Source organism: Panthera pardus, unplaced genomic scaffold (genome assembly GCF_024362965.1).
Source record: "Panthera pardus isolate Hobbes unplaced genomic scaffold, ASM2436296v1 HiC_scaffold_11, whole genome shotgun sequence".
Classification (NCBI taxonomy): Eukaryota; Metazoa; Chordata; class Mammalia; order Carnivora; family Felidae; genus Panthera; species Panthera pardus.
Genome location: NW_026526666.1, coordinates 80,902,339 through 80,929,366, shown reverse-complemented (window position 1 = coordinate 80,929,366; position 27,028 = coordinate 80,902,339). Strand labels below are relative to the sequence as shown.

General features: G+C 50.4%; 1 protein-coding gene across 1 annotated transcript in view; it reads right to left on the bottom strand.

Moving 5' to 3' along the window:
• The window catches only part of CSMD2 (CUB and Sushi multiple domains 2), a 597,686-nt gene that overhangs the window by 385,397 nt on the left and 185,261 nt on the right, over positions 1-27,028 (bottom strand). Inside the window, 1 exon segment of the mRNA XM_053897825.1 lies at positions 12,680-12,874. Coding sequence (XP_053753800.1) covers positions 12,680-12,874 — 195 coding nt within the window.

Here is a 27,028-nt window from a genome sequence, read left to right as displayed (position 1 = left end):
GAGTACCACATATACTGCCCTGCCATGAGCCAGCTGCCACATTTATTTCCACGGTCACGACTGTGGTGAATAGGACATCTCTTCCCACCAGATCTTAGTAACACTCCGATGTGGTGAAACTCAACCCAGCACCCTGGGGCGAAACTCAAAGGGTTGTCAGGCCCGACCTCCATCATCCTTCCTCTGGCCCTTCCTTGTCTGCAGGCCAGCTCTGCCCTCGCGCCCCGCATGGTCGGGCCTCCTGGTCTTTGATCACCCTGTTCCCTCTGCCAAGGATGCCCTCTGTCCAGAGCAGTTCTCCTCAGGCTTTGAGATCCAACTCTGATGCCACTTCTTGGTAAAGCCTCATTCCCCCAAGTGTTTAGTGACCACTCTCTCCTCTGGGCTCCTGCAGCAGCGGTCCGACTCCAGACACGGTACTTTGTGCTGAGTGATCTGTTCATACATCTGTCTTCCACTCTGGTTCTGAGCTCCACCAGGAATCCCCAAGGGCAGGGACCATGTTTTACTCATTCTGCCACAGAACCTGGCAGTCTCGCTGCTCCAGCCGAAATCCCAGCTGAGACTTGATATTCAGAAAAAATGATCTGGGAAACATACTCTGACATAGAATAGTTAAGAACACTGGCTTTTGAATTGTTGCAGACCTCGGTTTGAATCCTTTCCCTGATGCTCACTAGCTGGGTGACACAGTGAGAAGTTATCCAAGCTTTAAGCCTGTTGTCCTGGAGCCTGTATGCAAGTAAGGGATTACACTACACTTAGCATATGCTGTATTAGAGGTGTGGACTAAATGATAAAGAAAGAAAAAAATGCAATACCCGGGTTCAAATGTGTACCAGGAGCAGCAGAATAAGAAGAGTAAAAGCTAATAATTATTGAGCGTCTACACTACACCAGGTACTATTCTAACTACGCTACATATTTCATTGAATCCTTCCTGTGACCCTGTGAAGTACCATTCCCATTTTGCAGGTAAGGAAACCAAGGCACACAGAGATTCAGTTACTTGCCAAAGGTGACACAGCTCATAGCGACTAAAGGAGCTGGGATTCTAAGCCCTGCAGATCGATTCCAGGGCCTGTACTCTTAACCAATACACTATCTCCCAGGAGTACAGTTCATATTTGGAGGACATAGATAAAGCAAGATGTTACTTTGCGTGGGTGAGTCGATTTAGGAAAACTTAACAGAGGAGATGCCAGTAGAGCTGGATTTTGAAGGATGGATAGGAGTTCCCTAGGGAGAGAAGAAAGGGAATGGCATTTAAGAAAACAGGGGAACAGACGTCATAAGCACAGAAGCACAAAATCACAAGACATGTGCAAGATAAGTAGCTCTAGATGGCTTATCAGACAGCGAAGAGAGAGGAAGGGTGGGTGATGGTAATGGACATGTAGAAGGAGCCCCTGACAGAGGACATGGCCAAGAAGATTTGGAAGCAGTGGACTCTATTGGAAATAAAATGGATTTGGGGGTCAGGAAGGTCTAGGTTTGAATTCAGGCTCCATGTTCCCCAGCCATGCGACCTTGGGAGATTTATTTCCAGCAGCTTCACGTTGCTTCTCTGAACAATGGTTTGCTGTGATAATTGACGGGGATCATTAATGTGACGGTACCTAACATCAGCCAGGGGCTGGCGCATGGAGATGCCCAGCAAATGCTAAGTTCTCCTTTTCCTTCCCCTTTGTCTTGAGAATCAAAGGTAGTGAAGGGATATGATTAAATTTGCATTTTAGAAAGATCCCTGGGGCTGTGGCATGGAGGAGGTCTGAATCACGGGAGTGGGCAGGATGCTTTTGGTAGGACAAAGTCACCGAAGTCTGGAGGAGGCCAGATGAGCTCTGAGCTGAGGCCATGGGGACAGTGGGAAGAGCACTGATTTCAGAGAGATTTAGGAAGCAGAATCTATAGGACTTGGCAGTTGTGAGGGATGAGTTCCAGGTTTGGGGCATGAGAATCTGTAGGCTGAAAATGTCTCCTGTGGCAGGTGACTCAGGAGGGGGCTGCCTTGTGGTAGGGAAGGCAAGCAGGGGTTCAGTTTCGGATCCCAGGGCTGAGTATGTATGTGGGATGTCCTGGTGTAGACATGGAGCAGACGGCTGGGTATGCAGAAGCAGGGTGGGATGGAGGTCAAGGTGAGTCTATTCAGTGGTCCGCAACTAGTCTCGTTAATGTCATTCTACCGGGTCAAGGTCCATTTCAAGAGAATGTGCCTACTTCTATATGCCAACTTGGATAGTGAAGAGGTTGGTCTAATCTTCAAAACCTGAATGAATGGCAACGGCAGTGGGAGGAAGAGAAGGAACAGAAAGGATTCAAGAGCCAGGCTGAGGAGAAGGGAGAGGACGCAGTCTCCACCTGTGAGTGGTCAGCAAAGGAGAGGAGGAGGGAGAGAGGACGTGGAGGTCTCTAACAGGGCAGCAGGGCGGACTATGATGCTATTTGGGTAAACAGGGGCCTCAGAGGAGAAGCAGTTCTGTGGGATGGTGATGGCCCTCCTCCACCGTCCCTCTGCACTCTGTAAACAGGTGATGATGCCCACGGAGAGAGGGCAGGAGAGATGCCCAGGGGGCCTGCGAGGCCGGGAGTCAGCAGGAGGAAGAGCAACTCTGGCTCCAGGGGAGTAAAGAAGACCCGGGAAGAAGTGACATTTAATGATCAGCAGGCAAAAGCAAATGCACCTGAAAGGAAGTTGTGTAAGAGCAGTCAGGGTCAGGGTCAGGAAGCCTGGGGGCGGAGTGGGGGGCGAGGGAGCAGTGTCAGGAGTGCAGGACAGAGCGGCAAGCCCTGGGTCCACACTGTCCCACTTGCTCGGGCCCGTGGGTCCTGGTGGGCCACACAGCAGCAGGCAATGTTGGAGGGGAGCAGGTGGTGGGGGGAGACTCGGCAGCCTCTGTGTAGTTCTTCTTGGAATTCTAAGACATCCTACACTGTTGTCAGCCTCAGCCCAACAAAGACCACCTGGTGCTCTCCTCCCACTGAACCTGACCTTCTGGTGTTTCCTTCCCGGAGACTGTCAGCGCTATCCACCCAATGTCTCACGCCAGAGGTTGGGGCCATGGGCAACCTCTCCCACACGCCACACGTAGCCAGGGACCAAACCCCGTCCCTCCTTGTAAGTGGCTCTTGATGGGCCTCTCATCTGCCTTGCACCTGCTCCACTCAAAGCCATGTCATGATCCAAGTCAACCACAGCCATGAGGCCTCTTTCCTTGTCTCCAAATATCCCTCCTGCTCTAACCTGTCATTCTTCACCAGAAGCCTGAGTGATCCTGGAAACACAGACCTGAGGACGCCACTCCTCTCTGTAAGAACCTTCAATAACTCTTACTGTCACTCAGGATAGAATAGAATATCTGTGGCTTATAAGGACCTTACAGAGCTTTGCCTCCTACCAGTCTCTCCCTGCCTACTTTCCTGCCACCAAACTGGCCTCCTCCCAGTTCTTCTGATGTATCAAGCATCTCCCTGTTCCAGGACCTGGAAAGTGCCATTTTCTCTTTCTGGAATGTTCTTCCCTACCTCCCTTCTTCCCTGGCTGGCCCCTCCTCAGCCTTTAGGTCCCAGTCTAAGTGTCACTTCCTCAAGGATCTTTCCAGATACAGAAACCCCTTCCCCCTATCCTATGTTTTCAAAGCATGACATACTTTCCCATAACGAATTATTTCCGCAAATTAATTGGTCAGTTATGCCATTTATCTAATGTCTAGACTGTAAACTCCACTAGAGCAGGGACCATGTCCGTGGGCAGCAGGCCTGGCACAGGCCTCCTCAGTCACTGAGGTTCCGTGGCATCCGGCCCCTCATTGCCATTTCTAAGTGCCTTCTGCGGTCCAGGAGCCTCCATGGTCAGGGGCTTTTGGAAGTTTGCTCTAGGTGTGAGTTGTAAGTTTCACCTTGAGAAATGTCTTTCAGAACAACACACCTTTGCCTCTAGACCCAGAACTTCAGGAGCAGTACTCTCCTGCTGGGAAGTACAAAGGACTGTTGGGATTAAGCAAAGGGTTTAATGAAGCCTTGAGGCCACTCAGCTCTAAAGAAATAAAAATGGCCCCGGCATTCGCCAATCTTCTTCTCAAATGGCAGGCACTTAGTAAACATCTGTTGAACAAAGAAATGAAACAGGACACTGAAGTTCAGAGAGGTTAAGTAATTTCCCTAAGGTCACACAGTGCAGGGTGGTGGTGGGGGGGGGGGGCGGAATCAGGAATCCAGGTGAGTCTCCCAGGTATGAGAACTGTGGCCTCTTTCATGACACCGTATGTTCCTGCTTGAAAGCAGTCTGGTAAAGCCATCCCGAGATCTTCAAAGCTCCTCATGATAGTCAATGATTTCTAGACCATGCTGGAACTGAGGACTCAAGAGCTTGAGGGCCTCTGGGGGGAGCCGCCAGTCCCCTCCTTGGAAGGTGGCACCTTTACATTTTGTCATGCCTGCCTCTCGGGTTTCTCCGACACCCTTGCTCCCGAACCACCCTGTGTTGATTGAAGATGCTCCAAAAGTTGTTTGGAGATTTTCTCATACTTTAAACAAGGCACCATATTTCACGGTTACAACTTCAGAGCCATAAAATATAACCCTCAGCTGATACCACGATCCTAAAATATTAACGTACACTTCCTAAATATTAATGTACACTTCCTCCTTCTCTGGGAACGGGCCTTCTGCACCGCCATTAAGTCGTGTATGTTCGAAGGTGCAGGTGTTATGCTGAGAGTCACCCTTCCAAGTTTATGACGTTATTTATGATCGACTCTAAGTTCCACTGAAATTCCTTCAATTAACTATATAATTTTAGAGAACTACCCCTCGGCCCCCTTGGATGTCTGCTAACTCTCTGGTGACCCACAAACTTCAGTAGGGACGGTGGAACCTCCATCCTGCTCCTCCCCTGCTTGCATTTCAGGCCAGCGCCAGTGCACAAGCTTGGACGCCTGCGAGCTTTGGGGTCCTCCACTCCCGTGTCCTCAGGTCCACCCCCAGGCTACTCCGCCTCCGAGAAAACAAAAATCCCCATAGGCCCTAGGGGAGAAGCTGACATCTGACAACTCAGGTGTGAGGCAAAGGGAGCCAGGGTGTGACTGCCCTAAAGCCTCCATGCTCCCCCTTTTCCTCATGCTTTGTGGCTCAGTGTTGTGGGGGCGGCGGGGTGCGGGGGGGTCGGTCTCATCAGTGCCCTCTTCTGGGGGCTTGGGGTTCTGCCCCTTTCTCCTTGGCTTTATCAAGGACACCCCTTTTTAAAATTAGGAAATCGCAGGGGTGCCTGGGTGGCTCGGTGGTTAAGTGTCCAACTTGGGTCATGATGCTGTGGTCCATGAGTTTGAGCCCTGCGCTGGGCTCTGTGCAAAATAAATAAACGTTAAAAAAGAATGAAAAAGAAAAAAGAATGAAAGTAGCCCCTGGCAGCCCCTGGCTCCCTACCTGCAGCGGCATCTGCCCAGCAGAACAACCTGGGGCCCCTTCCCTGAGAAGGGTCAAGGGGGAACCACGGGAGACCAGGAAGTCCCTGGCCAGGTGGACTCATCAGGGGGTGCACCTATGAGGATCACCTATGAGGATCAAGCTCTCAGGCCCTGGGCCACCAAGCTGGAGCTCTGGAGGTAACGGTGTCATCATGAGTCTCCTGTCAGGGCTCACAGGCCATCGTCCTGGTCTGTCGCAGACAATGATGGCCAAGAACGTGGCTGGTAGACACATGGACTTGGGTAGAATCCTGGCTCCACTACCCTCCAGCTGTGCAACCACAGGCAAAGTACCTCGCCTCTCCAGGCCTCAGTTCCCTCATGTGGAATAGGAAGAACAAAATCTTAACCTCCAGGGGTTTCTGTGAGGATCCTGTGAGGATTAAATTAAAGAGGGCAGGGTCTGGCACATAGTTAGTGCTTGATAAATGCCAGCCGGCAGTGGCCGTGGCAGTCCGAATCACAACAGCTAATGCTCCCTGAGTCATTACTACGAGCAAGGCCTTATGCTGCACGCATGACATTTATCAACTCGAACCTCACTTCCACCTTATGAGTTGAGTAGTGTATTGTTACTATTTACAGGTGAGAAAAACGGGGCACAGAGAGGTTGAGTAACAAGCCCAAGGTCACTCAGCTAGTGGGCATGAGTGGGAAGGCCAGGATTTGAATCCAGGTAATTGGACTCCAGAGCACATTCTGGATGGTTCTGCTATAGCAACAGTGATGACAAAGGTGATTAGGGGACTGGTGACTCCGGTGGTAGGAGAGGAACCCCATAGTTAGGAACGGTTTCTGGGAGCCATGGTGCATTCCAGAATCACTCAAGGTCCTCACTGCCTGGATGACAAGTGGTGCTTTCTAAATGTTGTGTATATGATCAGTCAAAGGGGCCCAGCGTGCGGCTCCCAGACCCCCTCTGCCATCTGCATCGCCTCCTTAGGGTCTCGTATCCCTCTCCTTCCTCTTTTCAGCTCAGAACTCCACCCAGCCACAGAATTAATACCCCCACTTGCATGTCTCATGGGCATCTCAGACTTTACCTGGACAAAATGAGCTCTTGATTCCCCTGAGGGCACATGCCCCCTATGCCCTGTCCCAGTCATCCCCATCTCGGTTATCGACATCCCCACCCTGCCAGCATCTGGAAAGAGCCTAGGAGTCAACCTTGACCCTTTGTTCCATCAGCAAGACTATTGGCCATGCCCCCAAACCACGGTCCCAATCTCCCCTCCATCTCTGCCATGGCCACCCCTGACCGAAAGGCAGAATCTCCAGTCTGCTTGCCTGTGACAGCTGCCTCCTAACTGGCCCTCCTGGTTGCACCTCTTGCCCACTACAATCCCTCTCATCCTAGCATCCAGAAGGATCTTTTTAAAAAAGTAGATTCGACTGCACCATGCCTGAGCTTAAAATTCTTCCCTGACTCCCTCCTGAGCTTAGAACCAAACCTGAACTTCCTGTCCTGCTCCACCATAGCAACCCCTCTCCCCCATTCAACTTCGCCACAGGGGACTGTGTTCTATTTCTCTAACACGTCAAACTCTCTCCTGCCCCAGGACCTTCACACCAGCTGTTCCTCTTGTTGGGGATGCCCTTCCCCTGGTCTTCATATAACAAGCCCCTCTTATCATTCAGGACTCAGTTCAGATGTCCCCTCCTCAGAGAGTCCCCTCCTGACAACTCCATCTAAAGTAGCCTTCCTGTCACTAGCTGCTTCATTTCCCTCATGATCTGAAATTTGTTTATTTGATTTTTATCTGTTTTCTGCCTCCCAGCTGCTCAAATGTAAACCCCACGAGATCATGGATCTGGTCTGACTTTTCGTCACTGCAATTCTCTGTATCTAGAATGGTAAATATCCAACAATCGGCACTTTACAACTAAGGATTGAGTTCATAACTCAGTAGCACACAGCGCTACGGTGGCACACAGTAGGCATGCATGAAAAGCTGCTGAATCCTGAGTGAATGAGTAACCTTCAAGGCTGCTGCTCGTGTTCCCCACTTGGAAACTCGGGGAGACTTAGCAACACACAGCTTTGAGCTGGCACAGGACGGCCAGAGCTGACTTGGGCCTGTCTGACCCCATGCTCCTTCCGTGCCCAGCACACTGCCTCCATCTCGCATTCTGCAGGTTCCTCCCTCGGGGCTCCAATATCTGGAACGCAGTTTGACACGTGCACTCTGAGCTTCTGCAGACCAGTGCCCCCTTCTCTGTCAGGGCACGGCCCGCTGCGCCTGGCTTGAACCTCTGAGGCCAAGCATTTCTCGCTCAGGCTGCTTTCTCTCCACCTGCCTCTCAGCACCCAGCACATCTGAACCCTGTTCCTTCCCCACGCAGCCTTCTTTGCTCCAGGGCCAATGCCCCTCACAAGTCAGGGGCCATTTTGCTGAAACCCACACGGTCTTCCTTCTTGTGATTCAAATTGGCTCCACAAAGCTCGGAGACTCCTAGGGTGGATGTGCCCAGAATGACACAAAGCAAAGGGGGATCACGGGCCCTGCCTCCTTCCCTCTGCCAGCTAGACCAAGCCTCAAAGTGCCAGCAGCCTTGGGATGGGCCTCGATGGAGGTCAACCTCACACCTGCTCTGCCCCCTGATCCCAGCTACTCCCCCTTAGCCTGGGCCGTGTCCCCAGACTGAGTCTACCTTTCGGGCAGGCGTGTGGCATTTCCTGTTTGACGTAGAGACACAATGCCCTCCAACCTGCTCCGGGACGCCTTGGACTCAGAGTTTGTGTCACTCAGTGCTGCTGGGCAAGTGGGCTGACCCAGGCCAGTAATTTGCCTTTTGGGCTTGTACGCCTTACATGATCCTGATGGTGGATAGGACCCATCCGGCCGTCTGCTCATTCAGCAAATATTTACGGACCACTGCCCAGTGGATGAGGTTTATCCACGCACAGATGCCAGCCCTTGAGAGTTCTACACAAGAGGAAAAAAGGCCAACAGGCTTTAATCCTTCCAGAGTATGAACCGTTAACTCTGGCATGACTGCGGCTCCTGGCATCGCATGGGCACATGATGAGCACCCTCAGTTCCCATACAACTTGGTCTCCTAAGGAAGCACAGTTTGGAAAATCACTTTCGTGATTTTCACTGGCGTTATTGAGGATGTTTCTCAGACTATGCTTGCGGCTCATGGTGAGTTAGAAACGAGAAATGGACCTGAAGCCCAGAAAACGGGGGAGGCGTGGGGGCTTGGAGAGTGGGAGAGCCACCTGTGCTCCCCCAGTCTTTGAGTAGGAGCCACGTCTCATCTCCTTCAGATGCCAGGGAGCCTCTGGGACCCAAAGCCCTTCTGGAAGCCACACTTGACATCCTTGGCTGGCTTCCCCAGTGTGTTCCAAAAGAGGGCATTCTCTGGTGTGGCTAAATTGGAAGGTACATAGAGAGGACTTAGAAAGATCAGCCTGGGAGTCTTTCTGGATGGGCCTTGTCCATGTTCAGGAATCTGAACTTGACCCCGTCAGTGATGGAGAGCCACTATTGGCATTCTAAGCAGCAAGTGATCCTGTCAGATCTGTGGCTTAGAAAGTTTGCTCCAGCAGTGAAGAATGGACTGGGATGCGTGTGGCGGGGGACAGGCAAACGGCTCATCACTGGATGTTACCAGACGGGGCCCCAGATCACTGGCAGAAGCATGGAGGGGAGGGCTGGTGCAGAGGGAAATGTACCAGGGCACGATGGCTGATGGTGCAGGGGGCATCTGGCTTGGGCACCTTGGATGGTGACACTCTTCACCGAGTGAGGGAAGGCAGAAAAAAGAGCAGGTTTGGGAAGACAGGGTTAGGTTTTCGAGGTGCCCCATTTGAAGCACTCTCTGGGGAATGTTGAGTAGAGTCTGAGACCCATGTGGACCTGAAGCGTAGGACAGAGGGTGGGGCTGGGGACAGAGACTGAAGAGCCACCTCCCTGCAACAATTAGAAGCCATGTAGTGGATGAGAAGTTCCAAGAGATGTAAGATGTTCCCAGAGATGAGGCCATGCTGAGCCCTCCAGCATTTAAGGGAAAGAATGGTCATCACCTAAGAGGCCAAAAGAGGAAGAAGAGAGGCTTGGGAGGCAGTCGTGCCCCACAAAGGCACCCCACACCCGTGAGCCACTGCTGTGACGTGAGTGCTGGGGGGAGGCACCATTACCCCAGTCCACTCTGCCTCCCACACCCTGACACACAGCCATTAGACTGGGGACAGTGAGCCGACCCAGCAACGGAAGCCTCCAGGAGGTCGCCCTTATCACTTATCTTTTACTAGTGGATTAATAAAAAAAAGTATTTTCACAGCCAATCAAGTTTCTTCCAGGTGAAAGCTTTCTTTGTTCAGGACAATACCACCTGATGCCTACATAGCTTGGCTGGGAAGGGATGCTTCTATCAGGAGAGGGCAAGTCAAGGGGCAATGGGACTCTTCTGCCTAAGCGGACACAAGTCCCACAGCGAGGCCAAAGTTAAGAGGCACCAAGTGGAGGAGGCTGGAACGAGATGAGAGGGGCAATGTCTGAGCTCAGGGAAGTCTAAGGCTGCTAAGACAGAAGCCAGGGACAAGCTTCCAGGGAGAAGGGGCCAAAAGCTTTGGAGGCTCATGATTGCTCAGACTTTCATTTTAAGCCATTTGCTTTGCTGGGATGCAGACTCCCTGTGTTGCCACAAACCTTCAATAAAGGCCGCGCTGCATGCAAACACCTTTATCAGTGGGTTGTCCTTTTTGTTTTGTTTTGTTTTTCCCCCGGGACAGGAAGAAATGGAAGAAAAATAGGCCAAGTTCCTGACCTAAGTTAGCAGAGCAGAACCCAGGGAGTTGAGGCATGGCGGTCGAGCTCCAGGTTCAGAGAGGGCTGAAGCTGAGGAAGATCCCTGAAGACACTGGGCGGGGTTGTGGATTTCCACCTTACTGAGGTAGATATTGACGTGAAGTATATTGCACAGGATGCATGACAGCCCCTCTGCCCCTGATTCTTGGGCTACCTCTGTTTTTCATTTCCATATTAAAAGAGCATGGTATTTATAGTGTTGTGGGAGGAAAGAGAATTGTGGGTTTTGTTTCACAACTAGAACACTTGATTCCATTTACTATCAGGTTTCATATTCTATTATCATGTCACGACTCTTGACACCCCTCCTTGGAAGGTCAGAGTGTTCAACGGTGGCACCCTCTGGGCAGGGGGCGGGTAGGGATGCTCTAAGAGGAGTGGAGACAGCAGCTTCTAGCCGTGGTTGGCCACTCAGGGCCACACACCGGTGTGGAGGGGCCAAGGTCTCACCCGATGGGTTTGGTCATTCCTGATACCAATCATGTGATGAGAAGCACATTCTAAGTTAGAAAAGGGGCCTAAGAGAAGACTTAGGAAGGCGAAAAGGGAGATTCTAGTTCCCTTGGGTTCCACCAAGACAGGCCAACATGGCTGAAGAGGAGTAAACAAACATGGAGGCAGATGGCAACTCACACTGACTGGTTGTGGATTGCCTGTTCATAGGAAGGAATTCACTGCCATGTGTGAGCTCAAGAAAGGGTGCTGGGATCAATTAATCATGTCTGCCATTGCAGTGGGAGCAAGGGAAGAGATCTATGTGCTAAGTATTTTCCACCTCTGGTGTAGATAGTAAAAAGGGTATACGCTTATAGCGGGAGTGGGGAGCTTGTCTCCTCAAGCTAGTCTTTGGATAGTAATTACAGAAAACCTGCCTCTAAGAGAAAGGCAAAGCTTGAACCCAAAGGGAGCTACATGTTCCAATCATTTCTCGACTCCTTGAAACGATCCCCCCCAGACCTATATCTGAGTGTTCTGGGATCCATACAATTTAAAGACGAGAGTTTCAAGAAGAAAAGAGTGGTCAATAGTGCAGAAGGCTGTTGAGAGGTCAAGAAATATCAGGGCCAAAGCAATTCCCATCTGATTTGGCAACATGATGCAGAATATTGGGGCCAAAGGCCAGTCTCCAGAGGAGTAAATGGGAAGTTGGGGGAGAGACCAGGCTGGACTGAGCTTTTGAGATGCTAGGTGTTCCTGGTGGCCTGGGGAAATGCTACAGTGCAATGTCACAGCCATTGAAAGGTGGCTTAAAAAATCTACATGCATGATAATCTCAATTATACACATATTCACAATATATGCATACTGCAGTGTGTGTTAGAAGATGAGAAGGAAATACCTGAAAAATCATCATTAAAATGGGTAAGTTTTGTTTCTTCTTTATACTTTTCCGTATTTTATAAGATCATTTAAAAATGATCATATGTTATTTTTATCATCAGATTACAGGAATGGGAATTACTTTAGAAATAAACTCAGTTATGGTGGGGTGGAGGGGCAATAAGAAACAGGCTGGGAAGGGGCACCTGGGTGGCTCAATCAGTTAAGCATCCGACTTTGGCTCAGGTCATGATCTCGAGGTTCGTGTATTGAGTCCCGTATCAGGCTCTGTGCTGACAGCTCAGAGCCTGTAGCCTGCTTCAGATTCTGTGTCTCCTTCTGTCTCTGCCCCTCCCCCACTCACACTCTCTCTCTGTCTCTCAAAAATAAATAAATGCTAAAAAAAAAAAAAAAAAAGAAATAGGCTCGGAAGAGGGTGACTTACTGTCCCGGTTTGCCTGCGACTTAGGGCATTTCCAGGATGTGGGACTTTCAGAGCTAAAAATGGGAAAAATCCCAGGGAAACCAGGATAAACTGGGCCATCATAGCTGGGAGGCTAAGGCTGATATAGCACCGAAGGGAGGTGGTGGGTTTTGAGGGGGCTGTTCGGGTAAACAGGTTTTGAGCATATTTGGAGGCTGAGAAGACCCCATTAAACAGGGAGAAGGCTGAATTTATAGGAAAGAGTAAAGACTAATCGCCAGGGTGAGGTCAGTAAGAACAAAAGCAGCTGGGGAGATTCATGCACAGGACAGACTCTCTGTAATGGAAAACAAAAGATGTTTCTTCTAGACAGAAGGGCAGACTAGCTAAAAATAAGTTTGTTGATGTAGGGGTAGAGGATTGAGGGAGTGCACACCTGAGGGCTAGAAGGTCAAGTGAGGCTGAGAAGCCTCTAGAATAGCTGGGGACCCTGAGCACCCTTGGTGGCCCCCAGACATGTGCTCCCCATAGCAAGTACCCCAGGCCTTGCTGGAGTGCATGGTGTAGTTTCCCCACTGAAGATCAGGTCCCACTGGAAACTCCCGCCTCCCATCCAGTCACAGCCCACCCCGCCCAGACCCTCCCCGGCCACCTACCTCTGCAGGAGGGCAGGGGGAAGTCCCACGTGGCACTGTTCTCAGAGCCAGCGTGACAGGTAAGCACGGCGTGGCCCTCCAGGAAGAAGCCGGGGTTGCAGCTGTAGCGGACCTTGTCCCCGAGGTTGAAGGTTGAGCCCTGCTGGACGCCGTTGGGCAGCCGCCCGGGGTTCCCACATGTGTGACTGGGGAGAACTGTGAGAGGGAGACACACAGGCTGTGAGTTGGGCTCGAGACCTGACACCTGCTTCTGCACAGCACCCGCCCAGGCGGGTCACCCCCCGGGTCTCGTTTCTCCTGCAGACGAGCCGGCCCTCTCAAGGCTGCCTAGTCCCTCCATACTGTCAGTTGTCAGGCATTAAGGAGGAGCCACACTGGCAGTGTATAGCCAGCCATTCAGGTTTCCTGCCTCTTCTCCTGCTCAGCCATGGCTGTGGATTACGTTTGTCCCATCACTCGAGATGCCTCAGGGAAATCACTTTAATCTCTTGGGTTTGCTTGCCCTGATTTCAGAGTCCACACTCCCTCTCACGACCAGGGAAGGGACGCAGAGCATGGAATGGAGTAGGTGCTCATTAAACCGAGTGTCCTTTCTTTCATGTGCGTCTGCCCTGGCCGCCGGAGGGGTACTCTGACCCAGCGGGTTTGGGAGAGTCGAAGGGGTCGTTAGCATTGGAACAGGCAGTGGAGTGGGAAGGTGAGAACCCCAGCTCTGATCCGACTGAGCCATTTAAAGGGGGAGCTGGGGAGCTGGAGAATATGATGTTCCGCGTGCGACCAGAGCCGAAGCGGTCACGGCCAGCGGTGCGCGTAGCCTCATTATCCAGAGGCTACCTCGGAGGGTGCAAGAGCATCACGACCTGCCAGTCTGAGGAGGGAGGCTGGGCGCGGCTCCTCTGCCCAAGTCGCTTATTCAACCTGACCTGGCTCCCCCAGTCCTCTGCCTTTCTCCCCAGAGTTAGAACTGCCTGTGCCCTGAAAGTCATACCTCCTACCAATCCAGGATGTCCCCACAGGTCAGGGACAGCGGCTCACAGCCACACCCAGAGGGCCATCGAAGTACATGTCCATCACCAGGCGATGATTTGCTAAGGTGTCACTGAAAGGCTGTGTAGCAGGGTGGTGGGAAGTACAGACTCGAGAACTTGGGTTCACATCCTGGCCCGATGGCTTGCTACCCGCGGGCTCCCGAGCAAGTCTCTTAACCCCCTGTGCCTCAGTCTTCTCACTCGCAAGACAGGGACCACAATGGCACCTTCATCCCCCACGGGGTACTTGTAAGAATTAAGTGAGCTAAGATTTGGAAAGTGCTCAGGACAGAGCCTGGCACGCAGTGAGAATGATGCATGTGAATGTGAGCTCCCAGTCCACACTTGATGGGAAGTGTGCATAATTAAAGGTATCTTAAATGTTATGATGTGATAGGGACCAGGCAGGAAACCAAACCCAGTCTGGGGAAGTCAGAGATGGCTTCCTGGAAGAGGTGACATCTATGCTGGATCCTGAGAGATCAGTAAGAATTAGCTAGGTCAAAGAGTGTTCCAGGAAGAGGAAACGTGTGCAAATACCCTGAGGCCAGAGATAATCTAGGAGCTCAGGCAGCCTGAAACAAGTGGGCAGGGGTGGCAAGGATGAGAAGTAAAGACAAAGAAGTACAGGTGGTCAGCCTGGATTCTAGAGGGCTTCCCAGGCCCTTGCTGTGCCCTCTTCCTGACCACGTTGCTGTCTTCCAGGACCCTCTCTACCAGCATTGATGTTATAACCCTCCAAAAGAAGCCTGCCCCTCTCTCTTCTTAACCTCCCCTTCCAGGAGGAGAAAGCATAGTGTAGAGAGAAATGGCAGACTTTGGAATCACCATCATCTGGCTCTGCAGCCTGGCCCTGTCTCTGTCTTACTCTGTGGCCTTGTGACCTCTCTAAGCCTTGGTTTCCTCAACTGTGAAAGGAGAACAATAATGTCTAGTGGCTGAGGGCGTTACAAATAATAGCTGATGCATGGCTGACAACAGTGCCCGGCACACAGTAGGTGCTCAGAAAACGGCGGATGCCTTATTCCATCAGGCCATAGGGCCATGAGGGCAGGGTGTACCCTGGGAGCCTAACGCAATACTCTGGCACTTGTAGGGACGTGACTACATTTTCATTAATTGGTTGTGTGGAGGAGTTATTCATGTAATAATTCCTTCATGCAACGAAAACTCATTGCAGGCCTACTGTGCTGGGACTATAGCAGTGAACTAGACAAAGCCGGTCCCTGCCCTCAAGAGGCTTATGTTTTTGTGAAAGACTTATCTCAAGGACTGAAGAGCTCTCCATGTCCATTCTCCACCTCTACCGGGTGAGATGACCCAAATGAAAGGATTACCTCCATCAACCTGTCCACTAGCCCAGCTTGGCATTTCCCATGATCCCATGCTGCTGGCTTCCTCGGGTGTTCCCGTGATCCCGCCTCCTCGGCCTTTCCCATGAGCTCGTGCTACTGGCTTGCGGCGACGGAGGCAGCGACTGTGATATGTGTGTGTTTGTGAGTGTCAGGGGGTTGGAGGGGCGGGTCAGGTAAACATTTGGAGAAGAAAGCAAGCTAAGGTGAGGGGAGGGAGCCAACCAGGGGAAATGGGCTGAGAACTGGTGTAGAACTAACGTTCCATTTTCCGCAACGAGTCGCGAAGACCCAATTTAATTAAATTACTAATGTCAAATTTTTAATGAACCTGCTTCTGCTTTGGGCTTTCTTCCTTCGAAATTAATGACTGGAACGTCACTATAAATAAAAGTCGATTCTTTCTAAAAAGTCACTCTCAAACACTCACTGCTCTTTACTTAATGAGCTGTTCGTAATCAGACCACTCTGACCTGGCACCTCCTCTGGGACTCGGGTGTGATGAATGGGGGCTCGTTCCCAACACCACCTCTTTTTTTATCTTGAGCGCCGCTCCTGAGAGGCCACACGGTGAAGGAGGCGGGAGGGCAGATGTTGGGCTCAGAGAGGTGTGGATTCCACTCTCAACTGAACCACCTCTAGCTGAGTGATCTTGAGCTGTAATTGTCACCTCTGCCCTTCAATTCTTCATCTAAAAATAAGGATACTTTTCCTTCCCATGGGGGGTATTGTGTTAGTTTCCTAGGGCTGTAACAGTGTACCACAAACTGGGTGGCTTAAAAAAAAAAAGACAGATTCTTATTGTCTGACAATATGCAGGTTTAGAAGTCTATGGGAAATGTTTGAGTCTCCCTAGTTTCTGGTGGTTTTCTGGCAATCTCTGGTATCCCTTGGCTTATAGATGCTTCACTCCCATCCTCTATCTTCGCTTGGCATTGTTTCTCTATGTCCAAATTTCACCTCTTTATAAGGACACCAATATACTGGATCGGGATTGAGATACACCCTAAGGAACTCATCTTCACTTCCTCATCTGCAAAGACCCTATTTCCAAATGAGGTCAAATTCACAGCTACTAGGTGTTTTAGGACTTCAATAGATCTTTTGGGGGACACAATTCAACCTAGAGCAGGGCTGTTGTGCATAGTAAGTAAAACCAGATCTATAACACCTGCTATTGAGTTCCTGGTATGTTTCAGGCCCTGGGCTACAAATGTATTTTACTTAGTCCTCAAAACGATTCCGGTGGGATAACTATTATCCTCATTTTATAGATGCAAAAAACTGAGGCACAGAGAGTTTAGGTGACTTCCTCCAGCCCACACAGCTAGAAAATGGCAGAGCTGGGCTGTGAATCTCAGTCTTTTTGGCTCCATTGTTCAGCACTCTTAAATGGACTGTGATACTAAGAGCACCCACCATACAGTGGGTGCTTAATCAACCAGAGTTCCCTTCCTCCCTCCACCATTGTAGGTGCCACGACAAGATGAAGGGTGATTACCTGACTGTCCAGATTTAATAGTCTGGTTTTTTTCTCCAGTCTGATTTACTAACCTGGTATTTTTTAATAATGTCAAGGGCAACATTTAAAGTGTGGGCTTTTGTAATGTATCTGATGTGCAACTTGCTGGACAGACAGAGGAGATCGGAGATAAGCCACAAAGCAACAAGCCTTTCTAGGTGAGGCATTCTTTCATTTTTTTGATTTTGTCCGTGTGTTTTTTGGCACAGATATTATAGCTGTTCATGCTCTCCCATCTATAAAACTTCCCTTTGATTGCTCACAAAATGAAGAGTGGGGTATTTACATCCAACGCAGTCCAGAACAATATTATTAAAGCTGTGCCTGACATTGAATAATTCCATTGTAGATTAGCTGTGGGGAATTCTGTCCCTTCTACAAAGCCTGGCTCTTGCCAATCAATATAATATTCTCAGTGATTGTATGACAATGAATCTCCTCTGTGGTTGGAGTGCAGCAAAAGCTACGCTGTGCCTTCTTTTATTTTTAATTTGAGACTTTAGTTCCCATATTATAATGAAGAGTCATTTATGCTCTCTGGACAAGCACCCTCCATATGTTTTGATTTCTTATCTTCCATCAAGTCACTTGTTTCATCTCCATGGCCATACGGTTGATACTAAGTGGCAGGATGGCTGGGAAAAAAAGATTCAGAGAGAAGGACTGCATTTCCCACAACCCTCAACATGGAAAAAGGAGATGGCATTTTGTGTATGTGTGTGTGTGTGTGTGTGTGTGTGTGTGTATGTGACTGAGGGCTAGTGGGCAGTCAGAGGAGGGAGGAATAAAAACCATTATCTTCCGGGTACCTACTTCTGCATCACACATGATCTTAGTTATTCTTTTTTTTTTTTTTTTTTTTTTACATTTTTTTAATGTTTATTTTTGAGAGACAGAGACAGGGCATGAGAGCGGGAGGGGCAGAGAGAGAGGGAGACACAGAATCTGAAGCAGACTCTGGGCTCTGAGCTATAAGCATAGAGCTGAACGCAGGGCTAAAGTTCACGCACCATGAGATCATGACCTGAGCTGAAGTCAGACGCTTAACCGACTCTGCCACCCAGGCACCCTGATCTTAGTTATTCTTTATAACTCTCTTGCTTTTAGCTGTTTGGCCTTGTAAACATAGTTTATTGCACACTTACTATGTGCTATCCTCAGTGCCATGTGCTTTGTGCTCAGAGAAGCCTGTACACTCGCTGTCTCTACCTCCTCTCCTCCCATCTGACACACTACATATTTGATACATTCAATATTCTTTGTCTCACCCTGGTACTATGTAAGCTACACAAAGACAGTTTGTAGTCTCTTTTGTTCACTTCTGTGTTCCAGTTCCTAGAACGCCGCACCTCATGTATACTAATACTTTGATAAAAGCTGATTGAATGACTTCATGACCTTATTTAATCCTTCCAACAACGCATTGAGAGAGATGCTATTGTTATCCCTTGTGGAGATGAGCATGATCGCCAGAGAGGCCGGGCCATTTACTCAAGGCCACATGGCTCGCTGCGGGGGAAGGCTGGGTTTCCACAGCAGTGCCTGGCGGCTGAGCCCTTCGCATCCTCACCAGGCAGTGCTTGCACTGACGACTCCACAGAGTCCAAAGTGGCTGGTGTATCCTGAGACATCCTCGTAGAGGACTTACACTCGTTCTCCTCGGGGAGGTCTTGGGGCGTCAACCAGAGCCTAGTCCTGTCCATTGCCCGCTGCCTGTCAATCAAACGAAGGCAAGGGCACCAGGGCCTCAGATGGGGTGTGCCGCCCACGAGTTCACAGGGACCTGTCCCGTCAGGCCCCTCCCTGACCGGTGCCGGGTGTAAGCCCCCCACCGTGAGCATGTTCTCTCGGCTTTTGTTTCCAGTGTTTGCAACCTTCAGCATCAGGGTCACGTGGGGAGTTTCATAAAGATACTGATGCCTGTCCCCCAGCCTACTGAATCAGAGGTAGAGCTTGGGTTCATGTGGGTGACTGCAACGTGGAACTGAGATTGACAACCACTCACAGTAACCTATTCATGTTGGTTATTCCATTAACGCCGTTGGGTTTACCTGTCTGAGCTGTGAACTGTTCAATCTCCAGGGCCTTTCTTATGGCTGGACTTTGACTTCTGGGGGCAGCAAGCCTGGCTTCGCTCCTGGACTTTGCTGTGCTCCATAAATCAGACTTGCCCTAGCCTTCCCTCTCCTTTGTCGTTCCTCATCATCCCTGCCCTGGACTTCTGCACCCCACTCTGACCTCCTCGCCGCTGCTGGAGTGAGCATTCCAGAACGGCAAATTCACCACGGCCCTGACTTGTTCACACCCCATCAGGGACACGTGTGTCAAAAAGGCTTCCCTACCACCAAGCAATGGCGAATGCAGGCCCTCTGGTCTTTGCTTGGTTAATACAAGAATAAATAATGATTTGAAAAATTAATAATAAGAAATAAAAGGAAAGAAAAAGAAAACTGTGAGAGCTCTCCCATTGCTGTCAGAATAAATTAAAGCTTGGGCTCATGCAGCCCCATCCTTCTGTGAGGCGGCCCCTGCCAACATCTTCTGCTTTATCTCCTGGTCCCCCCAATCTTATCCCCTCCACTATGGCTATTCTAAACCACAGGCACCCTAAGCACATCTTGCTTTTCTCTCAAATTTCCCATCTGGAAAATTCCTACTCATCCTTCAAAGCCACATTAAATGTCACTTTCTCTGGGAAGCCCTCCTTGATACCCTTCGTGTCTTGTAGAAACTGTAAAATCCCAAGAGAACACATCGTGACAGAATGTAAATCCAAGCATCCAAGCATAATGCCATTGGCATTTGGCTCCCAGAATCCCGGAACTCCCAGCCCATTAACTACAGAGGGTCCCCCCCTACCCCCCATCACCGCCCCGGTCATCTCTTCATTTTGCGATCTCGTGTCCCACATCTTACATGATTGGGATTTTTGGATCCCACTTACGGAATTATGTTGGAATTTAGTTGCGCTTTAATTCCTGCACTTGTCATATGACGTTGCAACTCATTCATCCATTCCTTTACAACACCCTGGCTTCCAAGCAGGAGCTGAGCCTGCCTGTAATTGTTTGTTTAGGTGCCCATTTCATCTCTGGACTCCCCCGAGGGGCAGGAATGACTTCTTCTTTATTTATCTAGTGTTCGACTTAATGCCTGGCAGGAAGAGGGTGTCTTGTTGGAATGTGTTGAATGAATTTTATATGTGTACATATATATAATGTATATAATATAAATATAAGAATATGCATTATATATTAGCATATATATATACAAAGCAATAAACTAGTGCAGGGTTGGCAAACTATTTTTCTGTAGAGGACCAGATAGAAAATATTTTTGGCCTTGCCTTATGGTCTCTGTCTCAATGATTCAACTCTTTCACTGTTGTGCAAAAGCATCCACAGACAACACATGTGTCAATAAAACTTTACTTAGAAAACAGGCAGCCATGGGGCACCTGGGTGGCTCAGTTGGTTAAGCGTCCGACTTCGCCTCGGGTCATGATCTCACAGACTGTGAGTTCAAGCCCCGCGTCAGGCTCTGTGCTGACAGCTCGGAGCCTGGAGCCTGCTTTGGATTCTGTGTCTCTCTCTCTCTCTCTGCCCCTCCTCTGCTCAAGTTCTGTCTCTCTCTCTGCCTCAAAAATAAATAAAAACATTAAAAATAAAATTAAAAAAAAAAAAAAAAACAGGCAGCCAGCCCATAGTTTGGCAGTCCTGAACTGGTGTGTATTCAGTTACGCCCTTAGCTCAGTTGTACGATTTTTTTAAATTTTATTTTATTTTATTTTATTTTATTTATTTATTTATTTATTTATTTTAACTAGGCATCAAGGATGGGAAGGGGCAGGGAGGAGAGTGAACCAAGCAGGTGAGAGCCCTGGACAGAGGTGACCGGTGGGAAGTGGGCAGGGCAAACACAGGCAGTAAGCACCCGAGGACTGAGACCAAAGTCACATTTCCTTTCCCTTTCAGTTTGGCCCTGGAAACAGGTGGCACTGTGCTGGCTTCAGGGAAGGGCTTGCCTATGTTCAGTCTCCACTCTTCCCCATTAAAATCAGACTTATCTTAGTCTTTTTTTTTAATGTTTATTTTTGAGAGAGAGAGACAATGAGTGGGAGAGGGGCGGGGCAGGGGGGGTGGCCTGGACAGAGGATCCAAAGAGGGCTCTGCGCTGACAGCTGAGAGCTCTTGTGGGGCTCGGACCCATGAACTGTGAGATCATGGCCTGAGCCGAAGTCAGACGCTCAACCGACTGAGCCACCCAGGTGCCCCAGTCTTCATGCTACTCTTTAGGTTGGCATTCATGAACCCCACTGTAGGAAAAAGAGCTAAACTGAGAGAGCCAAAGAGTTGCACGGCTAATTGTAAGGATAGTTACGGTCACCATCTGGATGTTTAATATGAGCCGGGCGCTCCTCCGCTCAGCACTTTATCTGGGCTGTTCTATTCCATCTTCCCCTGACAGAGGAACCATGGCCGTCCCCTTTTGAGAGCTGGGGGATGAGGAACAGCGGGGCTCATTGTGACCCAGTGTCACACTGCTGGTTGGGATCAGGGCGAGGGATGAAACTCGCGCCATTTGGCCACAGTGCTGTGTCCTTCGTCAGGTGGTAACCTTGATCTCCCCAGCTTCAAGCCTGCTTTCCCAGCATGGAGCCAGTGCTCTGGGCCCCTACACAGTTCCTCTTGCTGCCAGACCTACAGCGTGCTTGACCCACACCCACTCAAATCCTTGTTGGCCCCCTTTCCCCATCCCGATGAGCTGGGGCTGTCCACGCATCCACTCTCCCACCAGCAGAGGCCACAGAGGGGCTGACAGTGTGGAATTCTCCTTGGCACTTTGTAACCACAGGACCCCATGGCCTCCTCACTTTCACCTGACGTGCTTTAGAAGCACTACTGAAAAGGCCACATCCTATGCCCCAGAATAGAGTTGCAGGTTAGAACAAAGGATGCCCAGTCAAATCTGAATTTCAGAGAAACAAATAGTTTTGTTAGCATAGGTATATCCCACACAGCATTTGGGTTATACTTATACTAAGAAGTATTTGTTAGTTGAGATTCGAATTTGATTGGGCACCCTCTATTTTAATTTGCCAGTTTTGGCAACCCTGTCCCAGAGGGGGGATGTTGCCTCCACATCAATGACTTCAGCTTCTTAAGGCACCGGGGATCTCTCTGGAAAAATGGGGAAGACGAAAAGGAGAGAGGTAGCCCTGCCTTTAGAGAACACAACACTAAACAAAAAAAGAGAGGCTGTGGATGGGGAAGTTCAGAGCCTCCCAGGGTGGGGCCTACATAATTTTGAGGTGCAGCAGGATTACAGAGGAACAGTGGACTGTGTTACCCACTTCTTCCCCCAGTCACTCCCCAAGGGACGCTCCAGACTGTGTTACTATGCACCAACATGTCCTTCTGCTTCTAGAGCCGGTGGCAAGCCTCAGCCCCTCTGATGAGCAGCTTTAGGCTGGCACAAGGTCCTCCGTGATCAGCCTCTGTGGATCTCCGTGGCCCTGAGCCACATCACTCCCCGCCCAGCCCTCCACACCCCACGACACCCGAGCACAGGGACTCTGAAACTTGTCTGGATATAGCGATGCATGGAGAATCAGTGGTGCCCTGTGTGGGAAATGCTGCAAAATACGGTCAGTGTTACACTTAGAATAGCTAAAGATGCAATTTGGGGCTAAATCTGATTAACTACAGAAAGGAGCTGAGAAATGCTTCCCAAAGTATGTTCCCGACAACACTGGGAAATAAATTCCATGAGAAAAGCCATCCGTGGGTCAAGCGATTTTGCAGAAATACTACAGAAACGCGCTCCTCTAGAAGAAACCAATTGTCATGAATTTATCCAAGAGGTTCTTCAGGAGAGAAACCTGTGTAACCTTAAACAGAATCTCCAAAATTTAACTTCAGAAACTCTCCTCTCCCTTTTTTGTTTTCCCTCAGAAACACTTAACTTCTGAATTGGTCTATGGAACACGTTTTGGGAATTGCTAGAGTCTAAGATAAGATAAACCCGAGTTGTTTTATTTATGTTATTAATCATCACCATCAGAAAATGACTACAGCAATGATAGCTGACATTTACATAGAACTTTCCAGGTTAACATGAATTTTTTTTTTTTTTACAGACATAATCCCCCTTTGGAACAAGGGGGGGCCAAACCTATGTTCTTCTGGAAGCTGGGATGGCCTGAGGTTTCCTAGGCTCTATTGGTCAGTAATTTTGAGGGGTGGGATCAATTCTTACCAAAGCATTAAACTTATCACTTGCAGTTGAATGCAGCGTATGTTATAAAAGGGCAAAGGTATAGGGTTTTTCTTCCATCTGATGCCTTTTACAGCAGGATATATCTTCTGTTTGGCTGGGGCAGAATGACCCTGGGTCCCGTGGGCTGGGACTTCCAGAAATTTCCGGCTAGGGTTAGCCCTGCTAGGCCCTCAGCCCTGCCCAGCCATAGAGAGGAAGTCATGAATCCTGAACCTATCCTGGCAAAGGAGCTTGAAGACAGGGAGGCCTGAGCTGGCTTGGCAGGGCGACTGGGGCTCATAACCCTGAGGGAGGCTGCCCACAGTGGGGATCATCCCTCCCTGGCTGGGGCTATTCCACCAGGCTGTATCCTTGGCCTAGCTTTCCCTTGAACCTTCCCTAACCTTTGCAACCCCCTCCCCAGGGCTGGGCCTTAGTCCCCTATACCCTGCTGGAAGCCCAGGGCCCCCATTGCCTGCATGTGGCTCCCTGTCCAGGGCCTGGGAATCCCCAGCATTCCTCACAGCCTCTCTTATCTTAAGGCAAGAAATGATTTAGCTTGCATCCCACTGGAAGAAGGCACAATATTCCAAAGACTCTGGACCCCTTGGTTTCCCTCTTTCTAAGAAGAATTCGACTGAGAAGGGAGGTGTCTACCCACTGTCATCACCCTGTCTCATGCCTTCTGCACCCACTGTCATCGCCCTATGTCCCATGCCTTCTGCAGGAGATGGCAGATACAGTGACCCCAGGATGCTGACGAAACACTGCGTCTGAGTCCCCACGCGGGTCTGTGAGCCCTCCTCTCTCCATCAGTGGGCCCAGAGCTTTCTGACCACTTCTGTGGTCTAACTGTACAGTCAATCCCCTCTCGTTTAATCCTCTAACAACGCTGTGAGATGGGTACGATTCCCACGTCACAGGTCAGAAAATTGAGCTCACAGAGGGTAACCTGCTCACATTCACGCAACTAGCAACTGGGACGTCCTTCCAGTCCACCTGACTTCCACACCCCCCTCCTTAGCTGCTGTGTGACAGTGAGGCGGTGGAGAAGGGCAGGGAGGCATGGGGCCATCTTGCCGGCTGAGAAGTCTGCTTCGAAGGCCCCATTGCCCACAGGTGGCCCCCACAGGGCCGAAGATGGTGCCTGGACATTTGGCAGCTTGAGAATCAGGCACAGTAAGAAAGGAAAGGCCTTGCCTCTTGCTTGTCTGTTCAATTTTGCTCATCTCTGGAGCCCTAAGTCCAAAGGCTTCATGGAGCCCCCTGTGCAGGTAGAGACCACCCATCTAGGCCCTACAGGAGTTAGAACTGTCTCTGCCCTGGAGAAGCTCGTTACTTGGACCCCACGATCTCTTACATGTAACTCAGGCATACGGGTGAACTTTCACATCCAATATGCACAAATCCATTCAAGAGCTCTCCTTACACACACACACACACACACACACACACACACACGTCTTCTCCCTCTCTCATATTCAAACATGCATATATAAAAACAGACCAACCCAGAACACATCTGCACGTAGCTCTTGCATTTACATGTATGATAATAGACACAACACACCCTCTCACACATAAACAACCTATGTTTATGTATCAAAATAAAGATCTAGGGCACCTGGGTGGCTCAGTCAGTTAAACGTCCGACTCTTGATTTCGGCTCAGGTCATGATCTCACGGTTCATGAGTTCAAGCCGCGCATCAGGCTCTGTGCTGAGAGTGCGGAACCTGCTCGGGATTCTCGGTCTCCCTCTCTGTCTGCCCCTCCCCGACTCGTGCGCACACGCTCTCTCTCTCTCTCACACACACAAAAATGAATAAACGTAAAAAAATAACAAATAAAGATCCACTTCTGCAAAGCTTTCGTGGGTGACTAACACTTTCTGACAGATGTCTCCTACAAGCAGAGCACCTCTTGGAAGCCAGGGTCACCATCCCCCCACTCACAGGGCCTGCCTGGCTCCTGTGTTGAAGTTGTTGTCATCCAGGCACAGACTGGAAGGCAGGAGTGAGGCGGGGATGCAGACTCAGCTGTGGAGGTGGTTCTAGCGGCCGCTGGTGCAGACCACAAGCCCCGAGGTGGGCAGTGAGGCTGTCGGGGTCAGGCAGGCACAGAGCATCATGGCTTGGAGAATGGTGCTGGCGTCCCACAGACCTGGCTGTGAATTCGCCTGCCCTCCGGCTGCAGGTTGGCAGCTAATTTATAACAGTTAGCGGAGCACATTGGCGAGGAGAGGGGGCCCTGGAGACAGAAGGCTCTGATTCAAATCCCTACCTTGCTATTTACCGAGCAAGTTACTTCACCACCCTGCACCTCAGTTTTCTTGCCAATAAAATGGGGATAATCACTGCGCCCAGCTCAGAGAGCTGCTAAGAGGATTAAGTAAGATAATCCAGACCGAGCACTTATCTCAGTGTCTGGCACATAGCAAATGCTCAATAAATTTGGGATGTGATTACACAGAAGTTTCAGGAGCTCCCTGGGAGAGGTTGCCAGGGTGGTGTGGGCGAGGCCAGAGCTGAAAGAAAGAGAATAAGCTGGAACAGTAGCTGGAGAGAGCAGATGGGCCGCAGGACCCGGAAGAGGAGAAACGTGGCTCTGCCAGGCAGGCGGTATCACTTGGACCGATACCACTTTTACGGAGCCGAGCAGGGGCCTGCTTCGCCTGCTTCTAGTCTGCTGCCGGTCTGACAGGCCTCCCCTAGATCCTAGTAAGAATAGTTTCTGGGGACGCCTAGGAGGCCCAGTGGGTCAAGCGTCTGACTCTTCATCTCAGGTCAGGTCTTGATCTCAGGGTTTGTAAGTTCAAGCCCCGCATTGGGCTCCACACTGAATGTGAAGCCTACTTAAAAAAAGAAACAGAAGAAGAATTTGAGTGGTCCTACCCAGCTCCAAAGTAACTAGGGAAATGCAGACAACACAGGGGTCCAGGAGGTGGCAGACACTGGCCCAGGGCCCTGCCCCAACCTGCCCCCTGCCCCCCTTCTCCTTGGCTGCACTCTGCTGCCCCAGCCAGTGGCACACAGCCTCAGGGATGCTGGGAAGGAATAATTCGGAGGAGTTTCCTGGAAGAGGCATTAGGTATGGTCTTGGCAGAGAAGGCAGGATATTCCAGGTAGAGGAGCTGGCACGTGGCCAGCAGCATGCAGCCCCCATAGCGCGTTCCTGTTTTCCAAGCTGTCCCTTGCGTGGCTGACTCCTCATCTGTCTGCAAAGTCCCAGCCCAGATCTTCTCCAGACTCAAGGACCTACGTCTTACCACCTTCAGGCTTCTCCACGTGGAGGTCTTATAGATGCCTCCAGCTGCACCTGGACCAAGTGAACTCCCGTCCTTGCCCCAAACCCACCTGTCCCCCGGATTGGCTGGTCTGTCCAGCCGCCCTCACCAGAACCTCCCACGTCAGTCTCTGGAAGGGGTTTCCTTTCCTCTCTCCCATCCATCCCTCCTCCACACCCCTCTGCTGAGGCCTCAGGGCCACCTCCCCCATACCACCTTCTTCTCAGGGACTTAGAGACAGTCCCCTCCTCCCTGTTCTGTCTTTAGACTTGCCCCAATCCAGCCCATTCTCCAGAGAGCTGATAGGGTCACGTCGCTTCCCTGTGAAAGCCCTTTGGTGGCCCCCATCACTCACGTGGGATTCATACTCCCTCAAATGTCACTTGATGTTCTTCAAAAGCTGGCCCCACCCATGCCTCCAACCTTAGCACTCAAGGTCTCTTCTCACACCTAATGTTCTAGCGACACTCACCCCCTTATATTTCCTCCGCCATAGGGTGTGTGTGTGTGTGTGAACAAGAACACCGTGTCTCTACAGTCTATGCGAGTGCACTCGTGTGCTGGTGTTACATATGTGGATACATCCAGAGACTGGAGATATGAAATTTGTGTATGTATGTAACATGTGGGTGTGTGCAGGGACAGGTGAATCATACGAAAGCCTGCTGAGGATGGGGGGCTGGGAGACAGAGCTGAGAACACCATGGTTGGCACAGCAGGACAAGACCCAGTGTTCACAGCAAAGCCAGACTGCTGCCAGCCCCAGGGAACTAGGGCCCAAGGGTCAGAAGTTACCAGCCCTCCCCTCCCCAAGTGAAATGAAGGGAGTCTCAACCATCTCCAGACCTGGCCTGCAGCTGTCCTGTGCCTTGCACACGGAGAAGGAGCTGGGTCCCTTCTCCCAG